This window comes from Phaethon aethereus (assembly GCF_964289735.1).
Source record: "Phaethon aethereus genome assembly, chromosome: 10".
Taxonomy (NCBI): Eukaryota; Metazoa; Chordata; class Aves; order Phaethontiformes; family Phaethontidae; genus Phaethon; species Phaethon aethereus.
The window spans coordinates 4,190,721-4,213,879 of NC_138586.1; the positions used below are offsets into that span (position 1 = coordinate 4,190,721).

Here is a 23,159-nt window from a genome sequence, read left to right on the forward strand (position 1 = left end):
TGATCTGCCGTTCCTTTGTATACCTGTATTTTAAAATCAGTATACAGAATGCATTAGAGCTGTAGAGAGAGAACATAGTTTCATTTTTGTTTCTTCACTAACCACTCTGCTGGGTGAGGGTAAGTGCAGAGCACAGAGGAGGAATGTTTCGAAAGCTAGTAAGTAAAAAAAGAAATCTCTTATGTTTATATTGGACTTTGTATCTCCACTCCCTCTCCAGTCTAAGCTAAGTGAAAAAAACATTTTGTTCAAAGTCAGGTCAGAACAGTGGATGAAATATCTTATCACAGCTTATATGTAACATGGGCTTTTGAAGTTATTTCAACATGGTGTTTTTCCACTCACTCAAACACAGGCATCTCCAAAGCATCAAGATCTGGTGGGACTTAGCCAGATAGATATTCATCCACAGCAGCTTAGAATTAAGTAGTCGATTTAAGGAAAGAAAAAAGAAAGATATCTGAATGAGTTATTGTTCCCCAACATCTTCAACCAGCTTCAAGAAAATACAGTAGAACCTCACTTTTTTGCATTTACGACTGGGAGATTAAGTGTACATCGTTTCACTGTGACCATTTTGCCACATTCAAGTGCTAAGAATTAAGCCAGGATGATGCACTTCAAGATGTGTTCTGTTCACATCACTGGAGTGTTGTAATTCAGCTTTATTTCCTATCCTCTGATATAAGTGTACTTATATTTAATGGAAAATAAGTCAAAACGAGGTAGCACTGCCACTCTTTGCTGGAATGTGGACAGATCCTGGCCTAATTTTAAATGGCAGCTTAGCAAGATTCTACTGTAATCTACACAAAATGTATAAAACACAAACCTTTTCCAGAATAAGGCCACAGACTTTGCCATTGGCAATAGGCAGTGAGAAACAGCAGTTAAAAAAAAAAACCTCACTTGATTATAGAGGTGTTTTTGAGGCAATAAACTGTGGGGAGAAGTATAAATGCATTGTCCTCTCATCCCTCCTCTTTGTTTTCCAGTATAAGTATCTCTGCTTCCTGTATATACTACTCCGTGGGGAGAAATTTCAGTCTATTTTCTTAGGTGGGAGCCTAAGCAAGTCCACGCTACATTTAAAGATGGGGACAGCACTGTAAAACAGTAGGATTACAAGCTTCCCATGAGTCATGGTCATGACAGTCTGATGTCCAGATGCCCAGATTCGATACCAGGGCCCATAAAAAGGATCTGAGACGGCTGGGCACAACATGTTGTTCAAATTCACTTCTGTAACCTGAGAAAGTGACAACAAATTTATAAATTAACAATATTTTTGTGTTGCACTGATTCAGACACCTAAAATGGTAATTTTGAAATTACCGTAATATTCAAAAATGTTTAGATGACAATCCTTTGTTCAACCCAAGTAGGGCAGCTTTCAGAAGGAAAGCAGATCCAAATTCAGTTGTGCATTTAATAGATGGATTTATGCAGGTACATAACCAATTTATGAAATATTTTACCGATGCTTGTGAGATATGAGATACAAATGTCCATTAGAACATGCAATTAAAAGTTTGCATGCAAGTAGTCTTATCCATATACATCTGGACACTTTGAAAAACTAGTCAGTGGTTTTACTTTGAATGTACTTGCAAGCTATCCATTTATTAACCTGTATTTACTTACCAATCCCAGAATCTGCAAGATGCTAAAATGATACACAAACATAAACCCCGTGGATAAAAGAGCCCACCAGAAATTGCAGAGTGGTTCTGGAGTGTAGATACCTTGAAAAGAAAGGAATACATTAGTATTCAGCTGAATTGCTGTGCCCATCAAACACTCATGAATAATCCTCTCTCCTCTGTGGATGTTAGGGCATCTGGCTTTAGCTGATAACCTACTCAATACCATTATAGTAATTAATATTTACCTCATTAAGCTTGCCTATTATTCACCAACACCAGTGATTTTTACCTCATTCTTCCTACTACCACAGAAGTACTAAATGATTTTAAAATACAGTAATGGTATACAATGAAACTTCAAAAATCAGGTTATTTATACTTAAACACCTGCTTCTTACGGGGGCTATGACTTCAGCATGCACAGACCTAACCTGGGTAGCGGCAGTTCCTGCACAGCACTGTATTAGAGCATAGCCTAATTGCCATTTCCTAATTCTATGGTTGTTTAACAACTATTAAAAAGTAACTTGCACAAGTAATGCCTAGGAACAGAAAAGCTCTACAAAGTAGACAATCCATTAATGACAGATTGTGCTTTTAAATGAAAACTGCTGTGGAGATATTTTCAGATATACACTACAAATAATTTTATAATCAGTAGATATCACAGACACTGTAAAACATTTTTTCTCCTTCAAATGAAGCAGGAGATATCACGTTATTCCTGGGTTCACCTCTTTCTCTCCTCCTGAAACTAGGTTTTGCCAATTTACTGACAAAACAAAATGTCACGTGATCTAGAATGTACCAAGGAAATCAGATCTAATAAAAGTACCCTTAGATACAAGACTATTCTTGGAATTAAATATTCAAACATCATACAGTGAGAACAAAAACAGTTTACAGAGTTGTCAAGACTATTACTAACACAAATGAAAACTTCAGTGTAAGATATAGGGAACAAAAATATTATTTTCTTTGTAATAATTTAACCTAGGGACGCAAAAGGAAAAGATGCACAGTGTCATGCTGCTCAGCTGCCACGAGAAGCTGTAGAGATTCAGATGATTATAAAAATACACTGGCATTTTTTAGCTGCCTTGGTCTGCTCTCTGATCCATTAGATATTAGGAAATATTTAGAATGTGTGTCCAGTACTCGAAGGATAGCTTACAGCACAGAGTGCAACATTCACATTAGCCTTTGCTAGCTAGCATACTCAGTAATTACCAGGAAGATTCAACAGTCTTCAGCATATACTGTACAAGGCTCCTGGGAACTCAAGTAACTACACACATAACTACACAGTAGCTAGCTATGACAGAACTCACCAGACTAAAGCTGGTATGAGTATGCCTATGTATGGTATTGTATGTAGATAAAGGCAAATGACTGCTGTTACTTGCTTTAGCACACCACCATATAATGATGCATCCTGTCTCAGGTCCCTAGAGGACTGGTTTCTCAATCCCTGGTGCCCTTTTACAATTCCTTTCTGCATAGTTCTCTGCCACAGTTTGTACCCACCATGCCAGTTCAGACTGATTTTGCAGTAGCTCCCTGAAATAATCTAATTTAAATATAATTTTGTGAATGTTACGAATTCAAAATTACTTACACTTTATTGTAAAAAACTGTACATCTGCTCATTGTCCAGTCAAAGTAAATAGCTTCTCTGTTGATAGTGAACAGAGAGTATGAGTTGATTGTATGCTTGAATGACAGCAGCACATATGCACCCCGTATATCGCTCACTGACTTTAATGAGCAACAGTATTAATGTAATTACCCAAGATACAACTGTACACCATGTTTTATTAAGCAAGCTGTGACTTGGTGCAACCATGATAAATATGAGCAGAGAAGCTACTTTGAAAGCATAAGGCAGCTTCTAAGATTTCTCAGCCAGTGTGTAGGTGAAGGTCAGAGGAAGTGTCTGAAATATAAGCAAAATCCAAAGGTAAAAGTGAACTCAACATCAGTAACTTAAGTGGAGAGATCTGCAGTTAAAGGGAAAAAAATCCCAACAGTCTAATTCTTTGAACATACTTAGCAAGCATGATCTAAGAGCTGCATCCTATTTAGAAAACAGTACAGGAGGCTTCACTTAAATAGCAATGATATTCATTAAACTCCACTGCCTGAAAACATCAGATACGTGATACCACCTTGAATATGGTTTTTCGTTACAGAGAACAAGAGAAGAAGCAACTAGCCTTGGTGTCAGAGTTCAGGAGACCATGGCTCTATTTTTGGCTGCACCAACATCAATAAGTGACCTGGTCAAGCTATACAGAAACTCTTTGTGCTCCCTCCTAAGCTGTAGGGTAAAGAAGACATCATTTGACTTGCAAAATTTTTTTGTATTGCCTTTGCAGTTTCAGGTGCATGTTTAACCTAGATGCAAAACCCAAAATAACATTTAAATAAGGTATCTAAAACAGGTCCCAGGAACTGGCAGAGCAGTGCTACACCAAATTTGGTTTCACATGAACACGCGTGGTTGGCAGTTGCCTGTGTTATTTCAGAAGTATTCCACAAAGCCTGAGAACAGATGGTAGTAGTCTAAAGAGGTAAACACTCGGAAAAGCTAGACTCCAGAGACCTTCCTATTTGGTGGGCTTACAGTGCAGGCAGCATATAAGCACTAAAATAGACAAGCGAACCCAGCTATGAAACAAGACTGGAGGGAGAAAGCAGTCATTAAAAGACTAAGGAAATTGCACAAGATGACAAAACAGATCAGTGGCATAATTTGGCTTTGAACCCAAGCTTCTCTCGTCCAGCTTCAATCTAGTCAGGGAATCATGTTTCAGAAGTCACTTAGGAGAGCTGTTCAGGTTCCTCCAGCAAAGAATTTCACACTGCTACATCCTCTCTCTCTCGCAAAACTTCAAAAAATACATTAGCAACTCTCACCCTCTACAGACTTTTGATTTCGCTATATAATAGAAAAATCCCTCCTTGCTAGACTTTGCAATCCTGAAAATAATAGTGTGATTTTCAGCAGTATCATTATTTGGACATCAAGGGACAAAAAGGAAACAATGACCTCCACATGAAAACATTTCAGAGAGCTCTGGATTCCCGAGTGTGCTTTGGGAAACTAATTTTAAATTCATACCTGGGATATTTTCTGTACATTTCCATTAGATTAATAATCACTATAGATTTTATTACTCTACAGTCCTGCTATTTGACAGATGACTGTTTAATGGAGCACTGTGGTCTATTTTTGTTAACAGAAACAGGAAAATTGAGACCCAGCTGAGTGGTGGTTTGAATGGCCTGTGTTGGCTTTGGCAAAAGCTACTTGCTGCTTACATAGGAAATCAATTTCAGTAGGTAGCAATGAGTTTCTCTCTCTATTCACTGAGGATCACAGACAACTCTTATATGTTAAGCACTTTCAAAAATTTAATCCAACTGCCAGTCTGGCACTAATCTCATTCTCAAAAATGCCCACACCCCAGACAGATGAGGCTGTTCCAAATCAGGATCATCCAAGTAGACTGTGTATTTGCTCTTGTATTGAAATAGCATGGCAGTGGATATTTCATTGCAAATTAAACTTCAGTATTTCAACAACATTGATAGGAAGGATTTCATATAGATTGAAGAGTTTGGGGTTCATCAACTGCTGCTGCAACAAGAATTCGTTGACCTTGAATATGCCAAGTGATTAATTTTGCCACCTAGGATATGGAAGCATAGCTTCAGAAATCTAAAGATCAACAAAGAGAATAAATTTTTTTTATACTGCTTCCCCACCCCTCCCACAAGGTTTTGTGCTAGTTCTAGTGTTCTTATGAACTATTATTTTTATTTAAAGTCTTCAGAACATAGGTTTGTAAAGATTTGAACACCACTTAATAGAAAGTAATACTCCTTTTGTATTTCTGTGAAAACATAATGCAGGAGAAAATTACTCCTCTGTTTGGAGAATTAGAACCTAAATATAGTACAATTTTTTAATTTAGTAGGGTGTTAAAATAATCTCTTTTCCTAATTAATGTCTTGCTTTTGTTCCCACTACATTTGATAGAGCTTTACCAGTTTTCCAGCCCAGCACACTCTCCTTCAGTAGTCTCACAATTACAGGTAGACCTGCTTAATCCAAGACTCAGAGCAACTATTACAATTCCTTCATTTTCAAGCTTATAAAAATGTGAGGCCAAATTTATTTCCATTTTATTTCCTTTGATCAAAGGGTTAATTCTAGCAGTGTGGCCTACTGAGCTAGCCTAGTGACCAAACTTCCTTTCCAAGGGGAAACAGGAAGAACGTTCTCCAGAGGATGAGCATGAAACCCACTGTTTCCCCTACAGCTGTTCTGAATCTATGTGTAGATTTCAAAATACTACCTTATGCCAGGAGATTTCTGTTTCCCTGAATGCCAGCTACTGTCATCAGAATCAGCTCAGACAGAGGTCTTTTACTACCTGCTCTTCTCAGGAACCATTTTTTATATTCCATAAAGAAGCAGCAGCTGTTCTTCCTCTTCCTTCATATAGTAGTAGTTCTTCCATATACTGGTACATACCCTTCTAAACTGACCTGGGCCTACTCAGAGAATGCCACATTAACTTCTTTGTTTAGTTTTAAGTGTTTCGTAATAGGCCACCATAGTTTCAAAGGAACTGTAACGGCCCAGTGCATAAAGCTCAGAGGGTCACACGACAGAGACATGACCCCTCCTCTTCCTCTCCAGCTCTCTTTAAATCATCAAACCAGATTATCCTGAAATGATCAAGCTATAAGAGAGCCTGCAGCATGAGCCTGCGGCCACAGCAACAGCACACACCTCCAGATGCTGAACAGTGCCACAGCTACCCTGCTGCTCGAGGTGCCATAGTACAAGCACAGCTGGACAGTGAACCAGGCATTTACATCTAATACATCAGATTCAGGAGGTAGAGAAAAGCTGGAATAGGAACATGGAAGCTGCCAGCAGGAAAGTTAGGAGAATAATACACAAGAATCAACAGGTCTCCAAGTAATTAAGAGTTTCAGTGAAAGAGCTGTACTGCACATTATCAAGTATTTCAATAAGGATGGAGATAAACTAGATTTATGACTACCTAACTATATTCAGATATATAGTGGGGGTTTTCCTGGATTACTACTAAGGTATATAATAAAGCCTACGTTATAACTCCATTTAAAAGCTAAGTAAAGATATAGCTAAATACAGGTAAGTGTCACAAAGTGGGGAAGTGGCTTGAGAAAGGGTACAGCAGTTAGAAATGTCTTTAAATATGGTAATTCCTCACTCTTGCCAGCAAGTCCTAACAGCCAACAGAAAGCACAAGTTTAGATCCCCAATTGCTTTAATTGCGCTTTCCTAGTTTACAGCCACAGGAAAAATGATCCTTTTGTCTGTACTTGGTATCAGTGTTCTACATCTTACAATTTAGCCCAGCTTCTCATTAGGTAAGAAACACTGCACTGCCCCTTAGAAAGCTGGCTATACAGAGATGCTTCTGTCCATCTTCTGAAGTGTGACAGAGGCATTCTCCATGAGAGAGGAAAAAAGAAAAAAATAAAATCATCAACTTCTACTGACTTTCTGATAATGCCACAGAACTTCATCTCTTCTGATGCCACTCCTGAAGACACTTGGATCAAAAAAGAAAAGGGCTTTATGACTTGAGTCAGCGAAATAGTTTCTTTATTGCTTATAAAGATGCAGCAGTTGCCTTATAAGCTGAAATTCTGACTCTACTCCTGGCAAACAACTCACCTACTTAATTATTTAGGGTGTATATGTCTGTACATTTGTGCACAGCTGTACAACTAAATCAGCTCTTGAAATACATGGTGCCAGACCACAGGACTGTCCAGAATTTGCAAGACCATTACTATCAGTTTTGGCTCCAAAAGAAGCCAAAAAAATACAGCCAAATCAATTTACTCTCTCCACAGCTTGGACAACCTGCATTCGAATTCTGAGTTTCGAGAATTTGCATAGCCTTTTTGACCGAGTGGATGCTGGAGACTATCTCCCCCTGCAGGCTAAAGTGTCAGAGCCACACAACCATTGAGGGACACCAATACAAAGGCCTCTGATGAAGCACACATGATATCCTGGAACTTCAGGTACAGCTGTTCATACATCAGATTGCTCCTTAAAGTGACAAAATCCTAAAACAACCTCAACATCAACATCCTTTTCTACTTCACCAAATTATTAAGTCAACTAAATAATGCTGAGGATCTCAAAACACAAGAAAGGTGATTTCCTGAACTCCTCTTCCTCTGCCAGGGAGCTGCTGTAAATTAACCCTTATTTCAAACTGTTGTGGAATTATATCATTTGCTCACTGCACTCAGGAAATAACAATTCCACTTTGATTAAATTTCAATACGATTTGAAGCTCTGAAATAAGGTACACATCTAATCTTGTTAAATCCATTCAAAAATGTGACCAAACTAGCTTAAGGACCAAGACAGTCAAGAACTGTGAGTCTCTAAGGCCGATGCAGTCAAAACTAAATTTTTTTTTATTATGTTAAAAGTTTACAGTTAGAAAAACCAGGTTGTCCTGAACACCACTGAAGGTCTCTAATACTTTGATCTTAGAAGGTCAGGTTCATGCACTGTTGAAATAGTTGTGGCCGTTTGAGACGTTATACTTCCTCAGCTGCCATCTGCCTAAGTCTTGTACCAACAATCTGTATCCCAGTAGCATAAAGTGTAATTATCTGAGCATATTCCTATGCTTCAGAAGACCAGTTTAGTTGTAGCTGAATGTGGTTTGAGGAGTTTTTCGATGAAGGGGTAGGTTCTGCAGTCTAAATCTGTGCTGCCGTGGTTACCACCTTCTTCCTTTCACCTTGGCAATTCATCCATTGCACCTCCCTTTTGCCAATCCTAGCACTCAGATGATGCAACAGTAAACCAATCCAGAAGCTACGAAAGCATTCATACATTTTTTCACAGGGAAGCAAGGGTCTCGCCTCCTAAGGACAAGAGAAAACTGACCTACAGCTCTGATTCAGTCTATCCAGCTGTTTCAGGAATGCTGTATCCTGCCCAGATGCATACTATAATTTTTGGCAGGGTTCACAGGTGATACAAGGTGAGATTCATCCCCCCAAAAAGTTGCCAACCGCAGATATACTTCATGTAAGAACTGCTTTGAGTTAGGAATCTTCTATGCTGGCCTGTTATATCTGCACTACATCTATTTTGTATGGGAGCCTCTTATTGCAGCCAAGAAAGATGTGAGCTATAGTGCATAAGCATTTATTTTGTCTAGCCTGGCATGCATGTGTACATATACAGGCATATGTGCACGTGGAAAGAAAATATGTTCAAAAGGGAAGTACAGAAATTTATGTTCCCTCAGTACAGACGGGAGGGAGAGGGAAGAGAGAGAAAGAGGTCTTAATCCCGAAGAGGGAATACATCCTTGAGCTTCCGTGAGTTCACTGTGCAACACTGAAGCCTGAGTTCTGAACATCTCATCAATTGGATCCTAAGCACAATAAAGCCCCCAGACTTACATGAGGGGGATGGGACATGAAGGTGATGCTGCCAGTGCAACACAACCTGTCTTCACCACTGTAATGAATAGCAGGAAGAGAAAGAAAATAAATTATTGCAGCCCTTGCTTACTGTCACCCAGTTTCCTTTCAAAAAGGAAATACTTCAACTGGTAATTCAATGTGTGTTTATGACTGGTATGATACTTGATTAGCATGTCAACAAATTTGGACACGCAATTCTGTGTAGAATGAGCCTCAAATCAACCCTGCTTCAGGTGTTCTGCTCAACCTTCCTTTAAGAAATGTTAATATTATGACTGAGATTATTAAGGCCATCAGTAATACTGACAGATTCCCACTAATGCTGAAGTAGTATATTTTTTCATACACAATCCATTCCTTTTCATTTTCCTAATTTTACCACCCTTCCCCCAATTACTTCCCCCAATCATAATCCATAGATTCACCAATGGAAACTTCTATTTAAAATACAGAAATAAAGCTGCATGCTGATCAACATCAGTGATGAAAAAGCAATTTTCACAAGATATAGTTAGGATAAAGGGTGTGATCTACTCAGAAAATACTTTAAACAAATGTGCTAGTGAAATGACAAAATATTAAAAAGTGTTTTCAGGCTGAGTAATTTTTCCATCAAAAATCATACATTAGGTCTCCTGTGGCACTAGCCATAACATACATAACATACAAAAGTCCATGGGCATTTGGCTAATGACGTTTTACAGACAGTCAAATGATCAGGAGCCAACTGCATAAGAAAAATCAACAGTTATTAGTTACACAGCCTAGGGCAATGGCAATTGATATATTTAACCAACAAAGTTCTTTTAGAATTTTCATTGCTATCATGTCAACATTAGATGGCAGCAAACACCTGTAAATTAATAAAGGACAAAAATTTAGAAAACTGCACTAGGGTGACACCTGTACAACACAAAGCCCTTCAAACTGCAGACATAGTTCTATCCACCCCCGAAAACAGGTGCTGAAGAACCCAGAGAAACTTTACTTCAAAACAAACAAAAAAAACAAATGAAACAAACAAACAAAAAGCAAAGGAACACATCAAGTGACATCCAAGGCCAAACTTTAAAGCAAAAGAAATACATGTCTTAAAATGACATGTACAACTGTACTGGAACTTTAGCATTCTATAACTAGAATTGTAGAAAAATTTCTACAACTCTACTGCACTTCAGCATTATTTGCCAGAATTTTAAGATATCAAAGATGGATTCAAATTAAATGTGGCTAGCATATTTCTCTGGTAAAAGAAAGAAACAGAATGATCTTCTTCCTTTGGGATCATTTTTATTTAGTTTCACTCAGCAGTGAAAAACACAAAGCTTACAAACCTGTAGTGAAGTAAGTGTGGAGGATTGTAACTGACTGGTATGAAATAGAAAAGATTCACCAGAACTGAAGAGGCTGATTATGCTTGTTCTAAGCATTTGCTAAATTGTATCCCATTGCTTGACATCACATTCTCAGCATTTTCCTTAAAGACTACTGAACATCTGGACCATAAATTATCATCGTTTATTTCCTGGATGAAACAATTTAGCTCTGCTAGAAAATGCAGCAGGAGGCATGTCAACGCTAGAGGGGGCAGAGCATCACACCATATGAATACAATACTGCATTCCCTTCTAAGGAGCAACAATTAGAAAGATCACTGGCCAGTGGAACAATTTGGGATTCCCAGCCTCACTGAACTATTACGGTATAAGCGATTGCAAGACCATAATCTTGTTAGATGAAATAAGAAGCAAGCTAGTTCATTCCACTAATATGTATCACTATGTTTCATTAGAGCTTCAAAATTTTAGGAATTTATCTAACCAGCCAACTAATATTTATATGGGGGATATAATAATAATTTTTTTTTCCCCGCTCATTTTAAGTTGCAATACTTCTCAAGAGACATCCAAGAAGGCAAAAGTCTTAAAAATACATCCCAACAACAACTTAGAATGTTGCAAGATGGCAGAGATACTGCTCAAGAAGACAGTGCACATTATGCCAATACATTCTTGGTATCACTTTGGACAAAAGATATTTTTTTTTAATTTGGTTACAACTCCAACATAACACCAGAAACTATTAAGTAACAACATTGAGAAAATAGGCAAAAAAGAGTAAGAGTGAAGGCTGTGGTAACCATTAAGCACAGATTTTCATTGCGTGGGACCAATTCAATATGTATAAAATAAATTGCCAACCTACCTCCTTTCCGCAGCAAATAGATGGGCACAACATAAAGCATCACATGCTGGATGTAATAAATTTCCATTTCAAATGGAAGCTGTAGAATAAGAAAAATACTTGTAAATGTCTTTCATCACGAACAACTGAGTTACAAGGAACCATTCTTACCACCAATGACAATCTCTTCAGTTCAGTTATTTTATCACCTATGTTTATTAACAAAGAGATGACATTAAAGGTCAGTGCTTCACAAGTGCAGCTAACCACCCATTCCATTCCCCTTGTCACAAATGCAATGCATTGCAACACTTCCAAGTAGACAATTCTCAAAGTTAGCTAGAAGCACACAACAAAGAAGGAATAACGTAAGATTTCTCTTTTCTCTTTCTTAGTTAGCATAAATTACCAATAACAATGCAAAACCCTGAAGTAATCAAACCAGAAACTATACAAACCCCATATGATAGTAGCCTCTTTAGAAAGAAAAGATAATTGCTACCTTGTGAGTGATAGAACTCTATAAATGAGGTCTTTTATATATGTAAGTATAAATATATGAAAGTAATTACTGAGAAGGCCTGTGCAAAAATGAAAAGACCTGATTTATAGCAATCTATATGCACCTATGAAACTGCTAAACTTCCCCAAATATAAAATAACCAGTATTTTATTGGTTTTAAAAGGAAGCTGCAGAAAGATGTATGTAAACAAGTCACCAGTTAGTAGTAAATCATGTATTTCTCATCTGCTGACAACTTTTGTGAAATTATAATTAGTCATTTTTGTGTTTAGTTGAATTCATGTTACTTCTTAGAGAAATCAGATAGACTGTGCTAAAATAATACTGTGCTAAAAATAACTTGAACCACAACTATGAGTTTGAGACCCTTAATCCAGACCCAACTAATTCTAGCTCTGTATCAGTTAGAAAAGATAATGCACTGTATTTGAAAGTTATTCCCATCTGTAAATACCTTTCCTATATCTATTTGTTAAACTACAGCAACACCTTTACAAGTGAGCAGTAGTAGGAAAGATTCAAACTCAAAATTCAGAATTCAACTTCTTGCTGCAGCTGATTTAAAAAGTTGAAAAGACATACTTTTCCATTATTTTTCAGAAGTGAAAGCTGGACAACATCATCACACAAGTATGAAATCTCACAGGAATAATGCAAAGCCACTAGCTTGTTTCAAATGCAGACTCATTCTATCATTCTACAGGCTAAAGTGAATCCAGATGCAAGTCCTACCATCATGGCCTATCTGTTGGGAAGAAAAAAAAAAAAGAAAGAGTCTTCCTTTTCTATTACTGTTCTGAGACACTGAAGTCATAGCATTGACTCAGAAACATTACCAAAAAAATCTACATCAACAGAAGTAAGGAGAATTTGAAACAATGTTTGATTTTCTTCCTAAATAGCAATCAATAAACAGCTGGTAATTAATATAGGGATCTTTTAAATTCAACAACAATTCTTATATCCTATTTTGAATGTAAAAGATGCTAAAACCAACAGTTGGATTCTGCTAGTCCCAGCATCTGCCAGCTGAACTCTATCAGTGTCCTGACTGCAACCTCCAAGATAGTCTCCCAAGAGTTGGCTGAACAAGCTTAAAAAAAAAAAAAAAAAAAAATCTTCCATACAATCTGTTGGGTATTTTATTCCAAGTTTTCTGTATGAAAACATAAAACCAAGCAAGATAATAGCATGTAAAAGCAAGAACTTCACAGAAGTTGTGAGGTTTCCTGAATCTGAACCTTTTCTGCTGTCTCTTGTTGAAAGACACAGAGGGCAAAGCGAGGGAAACAAAATTATCTGGAAAGAGGCTAAAGCAGTTTTCCTAACTGGGGAAAAAGCTGTACCTCTCCCAGTTGGAACTGGCACACTTCAGATACAATAGCTCCTCACATAAACAACACAACGTGAGGCACTCACTCCTGCCAAGGAGCATTCTCTATTTAGTATCTGTGGTTTCATAAGGGCTTCTGGACTTGCTGAGTTGTGAGGGTCAGTTACACAAACACTACACTCAGGATACTTCTGAGAACAGAGTAACAGTTGTTTTGCTGCAGTAGTATTGACAATATTTTTTTTGTGTAAAACAAAATATCTTCTTCTCACTATAAAAGATTGCTTGTTCTGAAGGTTGGATAATTATGCAAGTCCATTTCCTGGTATAGAGCTGCAACAGCAGACTTGCTGTAGAACGAAGCACTCAAGTTGTACCACCAGGCTACAACAAACAAAAGAACAAACACAGAAGATGAACTAGAAAGTCATACTGAGCAACTGACTCAGGTAGCTCTAAAGGTCTTGTCTATGAATTGTTTTATCAATAAAAGACTCACAGATAGCAGACAGGTACCTTACATATGCGAAGAGAAACAGCAAGTGAAGACAAGGTAGAAGGGATCACCCATCAACAGAGGATTTAAATAACCTCTTTGTGAAAACAATTAAGCTCTTCAGCAAGCGGTAAAGTTTGAGAAATTAAAAAAAAAAAATCAAAGCAACACTTACTCACAGAACAAAGTAAGTCAAAATATTGAGTTGGGCCCTCTGATAATATTTGACCATAGGCACCCATGAAAGCCACTGTATTTAAACCCAGACTCCAACAATGTCCACAGTGGACCCTCTTCACAGGCCCCAAGAGACTTTTCCTCTCCTGTCTGATGTCACTGTGGAATCCTAGCAGCCACTCTAAAGAGCAGTATTTCCCTAGTAACAAACCAATGATGTTCATGGTACATTTCTTCAACCACACCGGTCCCCAGAGAGATTCAGAATCACTGGATATGTGTTACCAAGATAGACTCATCTGAACTCTTCATATTCGTTGTCAATTTATTCGCTGGGTTTTTTTGTACTAAGCTCCTGTCTCCCGTACCAGCTGCCAGCATCACCCTGCATTTCACCTTGTTTCACTTACTCAGAATCTGAAAACAACTAATGGTACAAGACAAAAGGACAAATCACCTATTTCTTCTACCAACTTACATTCTAGGCTCCCTTAAGAGCGTAAATGAATACAGAAGACAGGCTACTCTGTTACTCAAGACAGTAAGTTCTTCTCCTTTAAAGATTCTTACTGATGGCAAAGCAAATCTGCTTCATTCATTCATAGGTTTCAGCATTGATACAAAATCATACATGTTTCAAAACACACCAAACAACTACTGACATACATAATCCTCTAACATACAAGATCAAAACATGCTAATAAAGTACTCTGGAAAGAAATATTCCAACTATTCACTTTTTACATTTTGTAATGGGAGTTTCTGTTAGAAAATAAATGGTGTTTTGTTCCTCCAAGAAGAGTTTGGCTCAAAGCAAACATATGTGCTTTTAGCCCCCACATCAGCCTGGTATGATACAGATTCAAAAGTGCCACGTTCCCTGAACGCATGCTAAAGGCCGTCTGGAAAGTACCAAGAATAGTGAGCAGGCAGTAGACCTCCACCACAGGAACAGGTAAGTTATATACTGTTCTACTAGTCTAGCTAAACTCCTAGCAGCTGCTTACATTGCTTGTGAGACTGCAGAAAGGAGAAACTGTATCACCAAGGATTAGAGCTCACCCTTGCATCTCTGAACATGAAGAGTCACAGTCATCAACAGCAGTCCTCTGAGCACATACTTGATGTCCTTACTTAAACCAGCTACTGCCCCAAAGAAGCAACTAGGTCTTTCCATTGAATGCACTAAGCTTTAGAAAAAACTCTTCAAGACGGCAGTAGAGTGGAGCCCAAAAGCCACATATTCAGATGAGAGTCTCCCCCAGAAGGGTATGGCACACAGTACTAGTTTAAACTACTTTAAACCCACTTAGATAAAGCAATTGGTTTTCAGTGGGCTAGGAGCTTACCATTTTGCTCTGTTTTCTGAAAGTAGTACTCCTCCCTCTGTTAATTATAGTAACAACAGCTCAAGCACTGTACTGTGCAAGAGCTCTCCCTCCATCATCCTCTACAAAGACTGCAGAGTATGGCAGAAAAGGGAACAGAAGGAATTCAACTCCCGAATTCTGGTCTTTTCTGTACACATCTAGCACAAAGTCCAGTAAACATCAAATGTCATTTTGTACCAGCCACCTTCTTATACATAATCAGTAAGTAGTTTCCTAAACATAATCAATAATCAAGGAAATAAACCAGAAATGTAGGTTTTTCTTTTTACCTGAGAAGCAGACCACATAACAAATTAAACAACAGAGGAGGAACTATAAAGCTATACAATATAAAAATCATGGGACAAACAGCTACTAGGCCCATGTAACAGACTGGTTACTTCTCAGCATATTTAGGATTGCAATAGCAAATTACTTATTTGGCAGAGAAGAAAGAGCTGCCAGAGAAGCTTATAAGAATGGTCTGAAAAATGGACATGAAGACTTAAAACAACACAAAACAAAACCCAAACACAAGTGGCATTTGGAAAACAGAGTATTTCCAGCCTTACCAGACTTTATTTCTCCAGCATATATCCAAATTGGCAAACAGCTGACCCATGCTCAAGTTCTGGTTACACTACTTGGGCAGTTCTGTAACTCAGGCACCATCTTATACATCTGGCACAAATCAGAAAAGACATTCCCAGACATTTGAATATTGGGAAAGAGTAGACTAAGAAAAAAATTTTATGTTAATATTGTTGTTAGTGGCAACAGCAAAGCCCCTTGAAATAAAGGGGTAGCAGGGCTGTCACCCATCTGCATGAAGGTCTAAAGCAGCATCCCAGATTTTATTTGCAACAATTCCTTTTCGTTATATTCTAGGGGCAGTCCTTCAGTCATATTTTCTGCCATACACCCACTTGTCTGTAATCGATATGTATGCACATCGATGAGTCTCAATAAACAATCTCTGTTTCAAGTAGGTGCCTCAACCAGTATCCACCCTCCCAGCTGTTCTACACAATCTAGTCAGTGTAGGGAATTACAATTCCTTAAAGTACTGTTAATTCATCAGTTTTATTGATGAGTTTTATCTAGTTCCCATTTTCAATTATCTTGTTAGGGTTGGGCATATAAAAAGAGGGAAAGAATCAGTATTCACACCTGCTATCAAAGGCAATGCTAGCATACATGGGCTATGTAACTCACGAGAGTTGATAAAAGAGCATCTCTTGTGCTGACAGTCTATAGAGTGAAGGCACCACAGAACACAGGACTAGAAATAATATCCCACTACAAGGGTAGAGAGGACCAGAAACATAACAAGACAAGAAACATATACTATGAAAATACAGTTATGAATTCCAGAAAACCCAGCTAGGGCAAAGCTGCAGGATTCCAACTCATGACTTACCCAAATTCTGACAAGTTTTAAGGGACTTTTTTTCTTGATGTGCTGGTTTTGTCTGGGGTAGAGTTAATTTTCTTCATAGCAGCTGGTATGGGGTGATGTTTTGGATTTGTGCTGAGAACAGCGTTGATAATTCAGGGATGTTTTAGTTACTGCTGAGCAGCGCTTACACAGAGTCAAGGCCTTGTCTGCTCCTCACTCCACCAGCGAGTAGGCTGGGGGTGCACAAGTTGTTGGGAGAGGACACAGCCAGGACAGCTGACTCCAACTGACCAAAGGGATATGCCAGACCGTATGATGTCATGCTCAGCATATAAAGCTGGAGGAAGAAGGAAGGAAGTGGGGGGGGACACAGACATTCAGAATGATGGCATTTGTCTTACAAAGTAACCATTATGCATGACAGAGCCCTGCTTTCCTGGAGAAGGCTCAACACCTGCCTGCCAATGGGAAGTGGTGAATGAATTCCTTGTTTTGTTTTGCTTGCGTGTCCGGCTTTTGCTTTATCTATTAAACTGTTTTTATCTCAACCCACGAGTTTTCTCACTTTTACTCTTCTGATTCTCTCCCCCATCCCGCCAGGGGGGAGTGAGTAAGTGGCTGTGTGGGGCCTAGTTGCTGGCTGTGGTTGAACCACAACACTTGGCATGTCACTACAGAGGATGATGCTCACCAAGAAAATCGGGAAAAGGCATTGTTCTCACCAATGATCTCAACTGAATGCATTTGTTTTGACTTTTATCAGTGTTTTGAGTATTTAACTAGCACTATATTTGATGTTTATTGTGTCTCATAAAAAGGTACCACTGCCTTCTGGTCACTCAATTTGATTATACAAACCAGCTCACATTAATGACGCAGTGGACACAATCAGGCATTTGTAGTCAAGTCTAAAAACAGGAATTATATGAGGTAAATAATACCTATTTCAGAAATAGTAGTTTTCCAGTTCCTCTAGAGATAATATTACGACTATTTATCACCACCAGCAGAAGGTAGATTTACATTACCAAATAAAGGTGTGATCGTAGACTCTACTTACATACCCATACCATTTTAATGCACATAGCATCGGTAATTGCTGAAAGATGCAGAAACCTTGGCTTTAGCACCTACCAACAACCAAAGCACAATCTCTCAACAGCCCCCAACGTGCAACTGTTCGGTTATTTCTCCTTGTGCCAGTTAGATTAAGCCAGTTTAGATATGACATAATGTGCTACCATAACCTATTTCATCTTGCTGTGTAGGCACAGGTATTTCAGGCAAACTATTTAGTACAGTGAATTATTACCTTAACGTCAACAGAAATGCAGTAGGCAATGATCAGAGGCACTACACAGAGCGCACTGTAAGTACTGCTCAGAGCATGATTCTGTTCCTAAAACAGATTTAGAATGCATACCTCTCAAGCCAAATAGTTCTAATAATAGAATATAGCAGCTTCTGGAAACATTAAAACTGCACCATCTCAGCTGCGTGAGCAGAGACAGCAAGTCCGACACCTCTGGGACATGTCCTGGGGTTTTTTTTTTACTTTATCTATATCAACATTTTCAGGACATCAGCTTGCAAAAAACTCCGCTTTTAAACCAGCAGAAAGAGTTTCCTTTAAGATTTGATTAATGCAGTATGAAAGTTCAAACAAAAGCAGTTAGTCTCCAAACACTTGGAGTCTTTGTGGCAGTTAAATGGATTTACTCGCATAGCTAGGTTATCAGGACCTACACTGTATTCCACATAATACAAAAACAGAGTGAAAAAAAAAAACTTTCTACTCCTGTATAGCTTCCTATACCTTTCTAGGCTCCTACTTTATACCCTAACAATCTGATTCCCTTAGCATCTCCTTCTCTATTTACCTAGAGGTCATAAAAGATTACCCTATGTTCCATGTGAATTATTAATGCTGACCAAGAATAATTTGCATATGAGAAAGGAAGGAAATTATGACAGAAAATTTAAATGCACTTTATTTTTTAAATGGTAATAAGAACTTACAAAGATTAACTGAATAAGAAACAAACTGTTTCATCTTTATCCAATGACTATTCCAATGCACAAAAATTAGCTGCATCAACACGTTGTAAATCATTTTGCAAAACTGGAATATTTAGTTGCCAAATAAATACAAATGGGTGCATCTGTTGCTCAAGACTGTTAATTGTTGGCACCTCAACATCATGCCAAGGCAGGAAGATATTTTCTTGGGCAGAAGAGAATAGACTGACCTCATCTTTCAGAACACTTTTTTGGAACACTATTCCAGGTGCCCACTACAGTCCAACAAGATTTTTAACTAGTATAGTGTTACTGAAAGGTTAAAACAACAGAAGGTAGAAACTTTTTACTGTAGTTTCAATTAATATCTCAATTCTCCATTTCCACTGGCAACAGCCAAATATTTAAGAACAGTTTTGAAATGCCTGAAGTCCTAAAAAAATTTAACAGATACTTTAGAAGAAAATGGAAAATATCAAATTATGCTAGAGGCTTCCAAAAATTTCTTTTTCAGGATAATTTAGCATTGAATCATATATGCAAAAAGAATACTTACAATGTGACATAATTGGTAGCAAAAATGTTGCTCTGGAAATTATTTTGAACAGGTTAACACTTAGAACCAAAATCCTGATACCCACTAGTTCCTAAACAAATGTCCATCAGCTGGTGAATTAATGATTATCTTTCATTCTGTGTCTTCTGCCTCTTGCCCCTTTCAGATATTGATACCATCCTGGTTTCAGCTGGGATAGAGTTAATTTTCTTCACAGAAGTTAGTGTGAGGCTATGTTTTGGATTTGGGATGAAAAAATGTTGATAACATGCTGATGTTTTGAGTTGTTGCTAAGTAGTCAAGGACAGTCCAGCTTCTCGTGCTGGCCTGCTAGCAAGAAGGCTGGCTGTGCATGGGAAGCTGGGAAGGGACACAGCTGGGACAGCTGACCCAGACTGGCCAAAGAGATATTCCATACCATATGACATCATGCTCAGTATATAAAGCTGGGATGAAGAAGGAAGGGGTGGAGGGATGTTTGCAGTGATGGCATCTGTCTTCCCAAGAAACCATTACATGTGATGGAGCCCTGCTTTCCTGAAGATGGCTGAACACCTGCCTGCCCATGGGAAGTAGGAATGAATTCCCTGTTTTGCTCTGCTTGTGTGCATGGCTTTTGCTTTACCTATTAAACTGTCTTTATCTCAAACCATGAGTTTTCTCATTTTCACTCTTCCAATTCTCTCCCCTGTCCCACCATGGGGGAGTGAGCGGGCGGCTGCGTGGTGCTTAGTTGCCAGCTGGGGCTACACCACAACAGTATGTACAAATAAAACTGTACATCTAATGTTTTTTCCTGCATCCCACTGCTTTCATCTCCATCATGATACACAGTTTGCTAGCTAGCATGTACATGCCTACTACTGAACTTGCTAAATTAGCAGGCTTCTCCAGGAGGAGACCACTACTCAACAGTAATCAGCTGCTGCCTGGAAGACAACTAATAGGCAATCCACAAGGAAGAGAGAGGTTTAGGAGAGCGTCAGCTGAAAACTACCTACAACAAGACAACATCCAGCTATAGCTCAAATAACCCATAAGGATAAAACACATTTTACCCTATGAAAGGTAATAGCAAGGCATTTCGGTGCTGACAGCAATACATCAATTTGGTACAATCTCTCAAAGTGATGAGAGGCAATAGTCTCCTGCTTTCTAGTTCCCACTGATCTCAGAACTCCCTCTGCCCCAGACAATACCTCCCTCCTCACTTCTGAATTAATAGTTGGGTTAGGCACAAAATTTTTCATGCTCTTTGTGCCACACACTATATATCACAACTGTTTACAGACATAACTAAGTATAAAAAATTTTTGTATGAAACATGTACACACTCAAATATATGTCTTAAAATATCATAAACTTAAATTAAAAAGTTGAGGCATGGAGACACAACAGTTCTTGACCGAAACAAAAGTTTTTAACTTAGATACTACAAACCAGAGCAGAGAGCACAGACAAAATTATGGCAATTTTTTTTATTTTCCTACTAAGTTTTAAGAGACATTTATTGCTTTCAGGACAATGTCAGTGTAAACAACTACAATAACAGTTGCAGAGCAGAATGCATATCTACCATGAGATCTGGGTCAAAGCAGCAGTGCTATAAAACATCACCCACATGATCTTGTGCCAGAAGAAACACTGAAAAGAGAACAGCCTAGCAAGCAGCTGTTAGGCCAAAAATATCCTAAGCTGTATTTATTCCAAAAATATTTGCTCATCTACATTAACCTTTGTCTCTTCTATCCCTAATTAAGGCAATAATTTTATATAAGTAGTCTGTATTTTTCCTGTTTAATCACCACTGCCCTAATATAAATGAGATCTATGATAATGGCAGAGAAAATACAAGCTAATGATTTATTAAATGTCAACATTTTATCCTTAAAAGGTTACCAAGAAAGATCATTTTTTAAAGTAAATATAAACTTTAGCATAACAACTAGACAGTTTGAAATACACAATAAGAAGAGTTCTCCTTAGGAATAAAACAAGTGTTTTTTCCTGATTTGATGCCCCTTCAGCAATAACAAGTTTTACTAAAACATAACTGCAAACTGCACATAAGCTGGTATAGTATAGAAAAGGACGTATGTAGTTACCGGATTAAGAAGGGCAATGTAAAGCTTGAAAGAACTCTAGGGTTATTACACTACTAAATCCACTGAAATCTGAGAAATATAATCCAACACCCTGTGCATGTGTGTGTCATGCTTTATGGAAGATTATTTTTGCCATGTAAAAGCCTACAGATGTATTATCCTCCCTAGTAACTAAACTGTGTCTCAGTGCAAAATTTTATAGTTTGAAAGAGGGGGAAAAAAGAAACCATTTACAAGTCGACAATAAAACTGTCAGTTCTCAGGTCTCCTAGTTACTACTGAGATTTGCAATGCAGCCTGAAGTCCACAACAGTTTTGCTAATAATATCATTAATTCACATGTTATATAGATACAAGTACTCTATCCAGACACCATAAACACGTAAGCAGATAAATTTAAGTGAACTCTATCTTAAAACAGTCATTTAAATAACTGCAATAACAGATTTTTGCAAATAAGTCAAATGACAAAAAACCAAGCAAGCATGTAGGCAAATATGTATATACATATACACAGCCACCCTCCATATGCATGTATACCAGCTCTTAAAAATAATCCTTAGAATTATTTCATATGGCTCTGACTCAGGATGACATTTCTTACCATTACCTCTCAATAAGTTTAAGAATCTTACTAGGGACACCAACAGGCTAATTTTTCCATTCAAGAGACTGGAGTTTCATAGCAGATATGAAAACCTGGATGGAAAAAAGAAACCCTCTGTGCCTAATCTTGGGGGAAAAGGGGGTGACAGCCACCAAATACATCTGATGTTTTCCATGACTGAGGAATCTTACATTTACATGTAGTCTGAGAAGCCTGAAACTGAATTTTGACCACAGGCCACAATGCTAACCTATGAAAGCCTCTTTGAAAGACATTAAGTTTTCCCTCCATTTAAAGGCTAGGATGGAATTGACAAAAGTAGTTTTTTCTACACTTGGAATACAGCAGTGTTAACTTTCCACATTGATTTATAAACACACAAAAAATCCAAGACTGGCATTTTGGCTCCATTGTAGTGACCTGTACCAGGAATCTACAGCCAGGTAAAATGAACTTAAAAAATAAAAAATAAAGAAAAAATCACAAACAAGCAAAGCAAAGGTCTAATATCTTTCCAAAGAAAATATTTTAGAAATAAATAAAAAAGGAGGAGGAAAAGTACAGTACACTCACCAGACGTGTATTAACAACAGGAAACAACAATGCCAAGAGGGCCCCATTCAGCATATGCATTTGCAACCTTAGAAAAGAGATGTGATATTATTTTCACAGATGGAAATAAAATGCAATGTTTTCACATTTTATGTAGCATCTCTTCAACAAAAGGTAGCAAGAGATTTAAGAAAATTCTTTTGGCTTGAATTTGAACAAAGCCACTGTTAAATGCAATAGCCAGGACAAAAACCTCTCTTTATTTTAAATAAACACTTAAATAATTTCCTAAAGTAGGACTGCCTTCTATAATGAGCTCTGCATTCCTAGAAAACCTGGACTGCCCATTTGTTTTAATCCTGTTCATGATGTAAGCTGCTAAATAGTTGGAATTTTGCTGTTAATTTGTCTTTCAGAGCTTAAAATAGCATATTTGATAAAGGTTTTTACTCCTGTCTAATTCTATAAATGTACAGCTTCAAAGTAAAGCTTCAGGAATTTGGAAAAAGTCCCTTAAATAAAAGAATTACATTCATCAGAATGCAACAGCAAGTCCTAAGCAAAGAATAAGGCAGGAAGGTAGTATTATAATACTGTATTTTGTATAGCTTTCAGACATCTTTTTCTGAACCACTGTTGTATCACAAGAACACAAAAAT

At 37.8% G+C, this 23,159-nt stretch overlaps 1 protein-coding gene across 2 annotated transcripts in view; it reads right to left on the reverse strand.

Moving 5' to 3' along the window:
- Positions 1-1,042: 1,042 nt before the first annotated feature.
- TMEM164 (transmembrane protein 164) overlaps positions 1,043-23,159 on the reverse strand; it is a gene marked incomplete at both ends in the record, with an annotated part of 39,339 nt that continues 17,222 nt past the window's right edge. Inside the window, 4 exons of one of the 2 annotated variants that reach the window (XM_082004343.1) lie at positions 1,043-1,249; positions 1,645-1,745; positions 11,385-11,463; positions 22,522-22,588. In XM_082004343.1, coding sequence (XP_081860469.1) covers positions 1,043-1,249; positions 1,645-1,745; positions 11,385-11,463; positions 22,522-22,588 — 454 coding nt within the window. The remainder of the gene's footprint in view (positions 1,250-1,644; positions 1,746-11,384; positions 11,464-22,521; positions 22,589-23,159) is intronic. The other variant, XM_082004344.1, reaches the window with a different exon arrangement.